The sequence below is a fragment of the Lepidochelys olivacea genome (genome assembly GCF_965140295.1).
Source record: "Lepidochelys olivacea isolate rLepOli2 genome assembly, chromosome: 8".
In the NCBI taxonomy this organism is placed as follows: domain Eukaryota; kingdom Metazoa; phylum Chordata; order Testudines; family Cheloniidae; genus Lepidochelys; species Lepidochelys olivacea.
Genome location: NC_140418.1, coordinates 54,972,461 through 54,982,666, shown reverse-complemented (window position 1 = coordinate 54,982,666; position 10,206 = coordinate 54,972,461). Strand labels below are relative to the sequence as shown.

General features: G+C 44.2%; 1 protein-coding gene across 1 annotated transcript in view; it reads left to right on the top strand.

The window, feature by feature from the left end:
* Positions 1-691: 691 nt before the first annotated feature.
* NMNAT2 (nicotinamide nucleotide adenylyltransferase 2) overlaps positions 692-10,206 on the top strand; it is a 73,713-nt gene continuing 64,198 nt past the window's right edge. Inside the window, exon 1 of the mRNA XM_084636425.1 lies at positions 692-865. Coding sequence (XP_084492551.1) covers positions 781-865 — 85 coding nt within the window. The 5' untranslated portion in view covers positions 692-780. The remainder of the gene's footprint in view (positions 866-10,206) is intronic.

The window sequence follows — 10,206 nt, the reverse complement described above, 5'->3', positions numbered from 1 at the left end:
CTTCAGCTTTCAACCATTGGATCTTAATAGATGTGCATTTTTCCAGGGCTCTGGGCCAGGCTGCATCAAGGTCTGTATTTTCCTAGCAAAGTAGGAGGGGCTAGACCCTGTTTTCCATTTAGATTGTACATACTGGGGTTTGAGGCCAAACATTTTGAAGATCCAGCTGCCAGATATGTAGTTTGTTGGGTTGTTTGTTTGTGGCATTCATATGCTGGGCTACATCATGGTTTGGGATATTTTAGTGCAGCAGGAACAACTATGCTTGTTTTGTACTCATACCATGCTCTTTGGGTGGTAAGGGCAAAAATTGTACGGCTCTGGCAGGAGTCACGTGCTGGGTCCTGAGTTCTGTGGTGCTGATGCACTGGGGTGTGCCAGAGTTTGGGGGTAGTAGGAGTGGCTGGACTTGTTCTCTATTCAGGCATTTTAATTTGGCTGGCTCCAGAAAGATCCTGGTGCCATAGCTAATTTTGGGTGTGAGTGACTATATCTCCAGGCACCAGCAGCCCCTCTCTAGGGGGTGGGTGTCTGTCTGTCTGTCTCCAGCAGCCCTTCTCTGGTGTGTGTGTCTCCAGCAGCCTCTCTCTGGAGTGTGTGTGTCTCCAGCAGCCCCACTGTGGCACTGAAAGCGTTAAAGGAGGAGGGGAGAGATGCTGCTTGCGTCTGGCTCAGCTCCTTGGAGCCCACAGCGCCGGCTGCGCCTCGCCTCCCTCCTCCCTCTGCAGACACACCGAGACACAAAAAGAGGCTGGAGCGAGCTGGCAGAAAAGCAGCACCATGACCGAAACCACCAAGACCCACGTTATCCTGCTGTCCTGCGGCAGCTTCAACCCCATCACCAAGGGGCACATCCAGATGTTCGGTGAGTCCGTCCCCCCCGCCCGCTCCGCACCCCTGGATTTTTCAGTGCGATTGAATTTGCTGGCACCGGGCCATCAGGGAGGATGCTGGCTGCGTCGGAGCCGGCCTGTTCTGCGGGGAGGCCACATGCCCGGGGCGAAGGGAAGCTGGATTGCACCAGCCCTGGGGTCGGGGCTAGGGTGGCCTGATAGCAAGGGTGAAAAATGGGGACACTTATCTTCAGGGAGGATAGTTGCCTATATAAGACAATGCCCCTAATATCCAGACACCTGGTCACCCTACTTGGGCACTTAGCGAGCAGGACTGCCCTGCGTGGCTGGCTTGGCAGGGCTAGGACCATGGCAGGGGTCACTGGTGAGAGAGAGCCCAGGGCAGGCTGGAGGTGCAATGGCTAGTTGTTAGGCATCTACTCAGTCAGGGGGCCATCAGTGCCAGGGGCAGCCAGGCTCTGCCTGCTTAGGCTGAGGGTGGGAGCTGCAGGGGCTTTGGGGACAGGGAACTTTTGTTAGTGGGATGGGCAGGGGGATCAATCTGGCATGTGTGTGTGCGTGGGGGGGATCTTCCTGGGGGTGGGAGTGGGCAGGAGATGTGGCATTGGTTGATTCTTTAGGGGCTCGGTGAAGATTGGATGAAGATTTCATGGCTGCGCAGGATTTGGGGTGAGTGGGGTGGACGGGGGGGGAGGGTGTTCAAAGGTAGATGAGTGTTTGCTGGACTGGACAGGGGCCTCTGGAGGAGAGGCGGCTGTTTGAGCTTTGGTGTCCATGGAGGTTGGGTGGGTTATATGACTGGCTGGGATCAGGTGGCAGCAGGAAGGGAGAGGGGCCCTGCCTGGCTCGGAGCTGGTGGCACTAGGGTGGGAGTGGGTTTCCCTGGCTGTGTGGGATCAGCTGGCAGCAGGAAGAAAGGGGGCTTCCCTGCTGCGGGTCTAGGAGTGGGTTCGCTGCTTGCTGGCTGGTGTCAGAAGAGCTGTCAGAGGCTATTGTTTGGTGTCACTAGGAGAGCATGTGCCAGGTGCAGGTGAGAGATCAATGCTGAGGGTTGGGCGCTGTCCGCAGGCAGGTGCTGAAATCTCCTTCCTGCTAGTAAGAGTCTGATATGTGATATATTGAAGCATACTCAGGCTGGTGCGGGCAGGAGTGTGAGGGGACAAGGTCATGTTAGCTAGCAAGCCCTGGCGTTTTTAAGGGCTGATTACATACCATTGTAGCTAAACATCTCATTGAAGGATTAATGAAACTGAACAAGTTCCTGCTACTGCTCTAGAGAAAGGGCCCATAACATTCCCCAAAGGACCCGAAGAAGAGCTCTGTGAAAACACTGAAGCTTGTCTCTCTCACCAGTAGAGTAGCTTGTCTCTCTCACCAGTACAAGATATCACCTCACCCACCTTGTCTCCCCGAAGGGATAAACATGAGTGAAATCAGGTTAATAGATGTGGGTACTATTCACAACCTATTTTAATTCAGTATAAGTTGTGTGCATATATACAGCTAGAGATGAGTAAGAATCCACTAGATCTTCCTTTATTTACACAGGGCTCTATCTACAACTCTATTGTCCAAAAATCTTCTCCTAGACTCTAATTTGCCCCGAAGTTCTTAAATATGGGTCTGGAGAGATCTGCACACTCGTACCCCCCTTCCTGCCACCATCAGATTTACATTAGAAACTGAGCAACGTTCCCTTTGAAATGATCCACCTACCCACAAAACTGGATTGGGTCTTATTTTAAACAACAACATTTAACATAATGTGTAAAGAAATTCAAAGCAAAGCCACTGTATGGGGCAGAAAGGTATTTTGAGAACTGTTTGATACCACTTTACCATACAGAGAAAGGGTGGAAACCAATGCTCAGTTCGTACCTACACAACAGACCATAATGAGAACCATTAAGTATTATTTTTCTAGCAGGTTCTTGGTGCATCTTTTCATGCTCTTGGAGTCTTCCATTTTAATTTCCCCTGATTCACCACACCCAGAGACACACACCAAACATGGCCTCACATGTGGCTAGAATGCCTTTTGCAGTGCATCGTGCCACTTATTCTCTGGGGGATTCTCTCTCATAGGCACTGAGTGTACTGTCTCTGTGGCATTTTCATTTCCTATCTGTCTGGAAAATGTAAGACTGGACCAAGGTGTCAGCTCCAGCTCTTGTGTGTGAGAGATCAGAGTACTAAACAGAGAGCCAACTAAAATACTAAGTGCTAGAAGCCGGGTGACAAACAGAAGGAATTAGAAACACTAATTTCTAAAAGGAATTTGATCTGATTTGTATCAGTGAAACCTGGTGGGATGATTCAGATGACTGAAATGTTAAAATCACTGGAAACTCACAATTTAGAACAAAGAATGGACAGAAGGGGAGAGAATGGCATGGTACATCAAAAATGTGTGTTACCTTCTTTAGAATTACTGACAGTTCAGAAGGACAGCACCTGAAATGCTTATGGATCAATACAGTAACTGATAAATCACAAGACAGGGTACTGAGGAGAGGGGGCGGGTCTGCTATACACCATCGAATCAGACCAAGGAACAGAAAGAGCAGCGCCTTAATCATCTATCAATAATGTGTGGAAAGAAAAAGTGCAATATCATGGAGGATTTCAGTCTGATGGATATATGCTAGGGGTCTCATGCTAATGCTGGTAAAACATACTTGGAGTTTCTAAAAGTTATCAATAACTTTCTAATACACAAAATAATGCAACTAACTTAGTTGTTCAGTATTAGTCCTCATTCTGATGAGGAAAGAGGAATTGATAACCAAACTAAAAACTGATTGTTCCATAGATGCAAGTGATCACAATTTAATTTCCTTTACTACGTGCAAACAGAATATAGTCCTCACCAATAATATACTTGGTACTTTTAAATGGCCAATTCCCCAAAGCTGAAAACAATTCTGAGCAAAATTGGTGGGAGGAAATATTTAAACATAAAAATGTGAATAATTGGAAATTGTTTAAGAATGTTTTATTAAGTGAAAAATGAATACCCTCACAATGCTGCAGTCATAAACGAAAGATGAAAACAACAATAAATAAATAAATTTATATAACAAATAGAAAAAGTGGATGCTGATAGTAATGAATACAAATTGGCAGTTAGTAAATGCAGGTGATTGATAAGGAAAGCTAAAAGCATCAGTGAATAAATCTGTGGCCAGTATGATTAAAGAACAAGAAGAAGTTATTTAAATATATCAGGAACACATGAAATTCTAGTAATGGCGTAACTCAGAAACTAGATCAAGATGGTAAATTTATCAATCCTGGTCCAGAAAAGGCAGAAATAGTCAATATTTCTGTTCTGTATTCAGAAAGAATCTTGAGGATATATTCATATCTTACAATGATAAAGAAGTACTTTCTATTCCATCCGTAATTAGGAAGGATGCTAAACAGCAATTATTAAGGTTAAACATTTTTAAATCAGGAGGAGTGGATAACTTGCACCCAAAAATATTCTTTTAGAATTTGCTGAGGAGCGCTCAGAACTATTATAGCTGATTTTTAACAAATCTTGCATCACTGGGGAAGTTCTAGAGGACTGAAAAAAAGAAAACGTTGCACCAATATTTTAAAAGGGTAGACAGGATGACCCTGGAAACTATAGTCTAACATCAGTCCTGAGCAAAGTAATAGATAGGATAACATCGGATGCAGTCAGCAAGGAATTAAAAGATGATAGCATAACCAACGCTAATCAACATGGTTTTATGGAAAATAGGTCTTGTCAAACTTGTTTTGGTATTTGGATGAGATAGGTTTTGTTAATAAAGGTAACTGTGGTGACATAATGTACTTGGACTTCTGTATGGCATTTAGTCCTGCATGACATTCTGATGAAAAAAACTAACATTTAAAAAAATATCAATACATCCCATATTAAATGGATTAAAATTTGTTGAACTGATTGATCACAAAAAGCAACTGTAAATGGGAAAGTGTCATCCAGCGGGGATGTTACTACCAGGGTCCCACAAGAATTTGTTCTTGGCCGATTGCTATTCCACATCTTTATCAATAACCTGGAAGAAAATATAAAATAATTGCTGGTACAATTTGCAGATTACTACTCCACCAATTTTTGTGTCATTAGTGATGGGACCAGGTCAGTTATGGTAAAGTGGGCTCATTTGAACAACATATGTTTTAGCACAGCAAAATGCAAGGTCAAACACCTAGGAATGAAGAATGTAAGTCATATTTATAAGATGGGGGACTGTATCCTGGAAAACAGCATCTCTGAAAAGCACTTAGGGATCATGGTGGATAACCAATTGGACATGGGCTCCCAGTGCAATGCTGTAGCTAAGAGAGCACATGTGATCCTTAGATGTGTAAGCGGGGGGACTATCAAATAATAGTAGAGAGGTAGTATACCTTATGTACCTGGGATTATTGAAACCATTACTGGAATACTGTGTCCACAGCTGGTGTCCAGACTTCAAAAAGGATGTTGAAAAATTGGGAAGGGTTCAGAAAAGAGCTACAAGAATGATATGAGGTGTAGAAAATGTGCCTTCTAGCAAGAGACTAAATAAACTTGTTCATCCAAGAGAAAGTTAAGAGATTCATTATATCAATGAATACCCACACAGGGAAGAGATTGCTTCTAATAAAGGGCTCTTTAGCAGAAAATGGTAGAATGAGATCCAATGGTTGGAAACTGAAGTTTGACAAATTCAGGCTAGAAATAATGCTCACATTTTAAAGTGAGGGGAATTAACCATTGGAACAACTTATCTAGGGATGTGATGGATTTTCCTTCACTTAGAGTCTTTAAATCAAGACTGGGTAACTTTCTAAAATATATGCTGTCGCTCAATCAGAAGTTATGGGCTTGGTGCAAAAGTTATTGGGGGAGGCTCTTTGGTCTGTGTCATGTGGGAGGTTAGACCACATGGTCAGATAGGTCTTTTCTGGCCTTAAAAATCTATGAATACATTATAAATTTGGACCCAGTTCTGCAACCCTTACTTAACCGTCGGCCCATACTTACCCCAGTAGGATTACTGGCATGAGTAAGGGCTGAGAACTCTCATAGCAAGTAAGGACTGCTTTTGTGAGCAAGGGTTACAGAACTGGGTTTTTAAGGCCACATCCTGGTCACCTTACTCATGGAAGCTGCCCCACTAAGTCAGTGGGAGTGATCATGTGAGCTAGGCAAGCAGGATTTGGCTCTTAGTTTCTATGGCTCCTTTGACTCTGTCCTCAACAGAGAGCAGAACAGTGCTGCTTCCTGTAAATAACGTGTTCCAAACAACTAACTAAATGTGTATTCAAGAGACCGTCTTCCTCTCTCAGGTAAAGAAATGGCCCTCATAAACCTGATAGGAAACACTTGCTCTTCAATATCAGAGAAATTATATCTGCTTAAAATACAACTAACAGAGAGAGGAAATGCCAGGTAAAGGCTGATACTCATTCTTTCACTTGTGGAGCTGGATCCTGTAGTCTTCTATTCAGGGCAAAGCCCAGCTGAGTTTGCCTGGAGGATTAGGGCTAGGGTGGCTTTTTTTGATGCGTGCTATTGTCGACTGGGTCCTTTCTTCACCAGTTACTTGAGTTTAACGTGAAGCTTCCTCCTTAGGTGCAGATTTTCAGGTGGTTGTGATTTTGTCACAACCATGCATTTTACAACATCCTCCACTGGGACAGATCCCCATAACCATGGCAAGTCCCACTGACCTCAGCAGGGCTCTGGCCACACTTTGTAAATTGCAGGGTCAGGCTCTTAACACTAGCCAAGTTTAATTTTCTTTATATATGTGTGTATAATAGATGCAGGTATAATGCAGCTGAGGTATAAAGCTATGCACCCACCTATATGAAGTGGTTCTGATAACACCATAATAGCTCTGAAATCACACCTTGAATTGTTTGTAATGTTATATGTACTCTGAAATGTGTATGTAGTCTGAGTCACAGTGTTTGAGTTGCCTTTTGTATATTTAAAGGAACATTGTCCACTTTGCTTAGGATCCAAATTTCAGCTTTGTTTATAAGCAGGGGAAGGGGAAGGGATGGGCTTGTTTTATAAAATCTAAAATTAATAGAGATATTTGTGATTCTTTTTAATTTAAGTGAAATCAGGTTTCCTTTTTATTCCAAAACAGGCATTACTACATGAAAACAGACCCTATGCAAAAATCACAACAGTATGCAATTGAGCGTGAGTCTCAGAACAAAGTCCTCAGTTAAAAACAAATGGAAAAGACATCAAATATTAGACATTAAAAGCCATATACCTGCTTGCCTTAAGTCACGTGCATAGGGTGGTTCCATTGAACTCAATTGAATTCAGTTTTCATTTCAAGTTAATACTCAGCAAAACATTGTGTGGCATTTGCCTAACTCTGCATAGTATATGTAATACTGTCAGAAGCAGAACTTCTGAGGCAAAGCCTACTTCTAATTGATCCCCAGCTGATTGCAATTCTGTATGCAAAAGGATGGGGCAGCTGCAATGAGAAATATGCCCATTGACCACACCCTGAGGTGCCCAGACAAGAAAGCCAACAGCTGCGAAGGGGATCTGTCTATATCACAGTTCCCCAGCACCTCCTTTACATTAAAAAGGCAAAGCAATGACACCAAAGGACAAACTGTACAACCAACGTCAAGAACAAAAATATAATCTGTGCAGCACCATTAACAAAACAATGCAAAAATTGGCAAGCTTCCAGCTGACAAGAGTGTGTTTGCTTTTTCATTAAATCATTCCCCTCTATCATAGGTGATCCCCATGTAACAGCAGCCTGCTAAGGGCAGGAGAACCAGGAAGTGAAGCTGATGAGAAACCAAAGTCCAACCCACCAGTCTAGTTTAAATCTCCAGCAGAGTGTGAAGTTGTAAATGTAAACAAACAAATGTAAACAAACTGCACAGATGGTGAAAAGTCCATTGAAATGTTAAATGATCTAGGATGTGACACTTGAAAAGAAATTTATCAAAGCATGGAGCCAGCTAACCCTACCAAGATTTCCATGAAGCTCTCCCAGTCTTTCTTTAGCCATAAGGGATAGAGCAAACAGGCAGAGTTGCAGGAAAGAGATCTTAATTGAGCATTCCTAGAAGGCAGTATTACCTGTAGAGTAAGAGGCCTCTGTTTGTTTAGTAGCAACCTGGCCTGAGCTTGCATTCCACAGCTTCTGGTGACCCACCAAACCGGGTCTCCTCCTGAAACTCGACCCTCTTTTTCCAGTTCCACTCATCATAAAAGGTGGGAGGATCAGCTGCCTCCACAGCACCTCCCCTCCTGAATTCCCTGGATCCTGAGCAAGGCCTTTACAGGGCTAGGGGATGATGGGTTGGGGTGCATATATTGTCCACTCCTAAATCCACAGGGAAAGCACATAAACGTTAATGCAGCTTTATTCTGATCTCCCTGACTTTCCCCTGGGCTATGGAAGCCCTTATTCATGGTGAGTTCCAGAGGCAGCCACTGATGGAAGATGCCCCTGGTAGTGTGGGTCCAATGGAGCCCAGCTGCCAGGGGGCAGGGAGGCCCAGTGCCAGTGGGAGGCCCAGGTCTCTCCTTATACTTCAGGATCTGTGTGTGGCCCGCCTGTTCCTTGTGCATGGGGCAAATCCCTGACGGAATGATTTGGAGAGAACCCTGCAAAGGGAACCTGGTGCATTTTCCTTCCTTCTTGCAGAACTTTCTCCTACAGATTTTCCCAGTGAGACTTTACTAACTAACTCATGATTTTAATTACATCTATGACATCCATATGCACACAACCTTTCTAATCTCCTGCATGCTGGGTTATTGTAAGATTCTATTTGATACAACCCTGTTTTTGCAAGAGAGAAATGCTTTTCACTTAGGAGCTTACATAATAACATAAGAACAGCCATACCAGCTCAGACCACTGGTCCATTTAATCCTATCTTCCAACAGTGGCCAGTGCCAGATGCTTCAGAGGGAATGAACAGAACAGAGTAATTATGGAATGATCCATCCCCTGTCATCCAGTCCCAGATTCTGGTAGTCTAGAGCCTATGTCACTTAGGTGCTTTAAAGATTTTTTTAATCCAAGATGAATCTCTCAGCCTCCCCCTCCTACTCCCCATTTAAAGAACATTTGTTTTCCAGACAGTTACAAAATAAGCCATTGGGATTGTGGCATCACAGGCAATTTGGTGAGCAGAACATGGCGCCCTCTAGTTCACATTCACATTGGCAGCTGTGAATCACAGCTCCAACCCCCTTCTTTTTCTTTTTGTCTAATGTGAAGTGAATTTCTGCCCATATCTATTCATCTGTGTACCTACTAATGGTGAGTACATGCCAGCTATCTCCTGACCAAATGATTCGATCTGAAACATTTTTACTGAAGAAATAAGAAAGCGCTCCACTGCCCAAAGTAAAAACTCCATTGCAGCACAGTTCAAAGAAAATTCCAGCAATTAAAAATCCCAGCGGGCTGCGCTTTGATTAGTCAAAGCAACCCATCGAAGGGGAGCCACTGAAATCTGTTACATTATGTAAATAGGCTTCTAAGATAAAGAGACTAAGTTTTGAAAGTAACAAACAGGAAGGAGATGGAGAGTTTCTTTGTTTTGTTATTTTAATCTCTTGAGTTTTAAAAATAGGGTTTTCTTAGTGGTGGAGATGACTGGACTACAAAAACAGCTGAATCAAATGATCTCAGAACACAGCTTGTGAAATCCCATGTCCTGAACAAGATGTTAACATTTCCCTTTTCCTGCTTTCACTTCAATTGTGATAGTATCTGTACATGACCACAAGCAAAATTCCCATCCTGTGAAGGGCACTCAGAAACCTAAAAGAGGAGATTTTTCTCAGCAATGTGAGCATTATGGATTTAGGATTTATGGGGCCCTACACAGTATTATTAAACTGGCGCCCCTATGCTGGCATGTTCTGCTCTATGAATACTGGTGCTGGTATACTGGTGCCCCTATGCCTGTGCATTCAGCTCGGTAAATACGACCCCTGCCTTCTGCCTAGTAAGGAGACTGCAGCACATGCTGGGTGTGCGGGAGCCAACCCCCCCTGCTGTCCCGGTCAGAGGCACGGACTCCGTGTGTGGGGCTCCAGGGCTGGAGCACCCACAGGGAAAATTTAGTGAGTGCAGAGCACTCACCATCACCAAGCTCCCTCCCTCTGCCCCCTCCCCCTGTGCTTCTCGCACGCTGGCGGCCCTATGCTTACCAACTCCTCCTCCTCCCTCCCAGTGCTTCCAGAATGCCGCAAACAGCTGATTTGCAGCATTCAAACTCCGGGAGGGAGGGAGAGGAGCGGGGAGAGGGCATGCTTCAGGGAGGAAGCGGGGAAGAGGTGGGGCGGGGGTGGAGC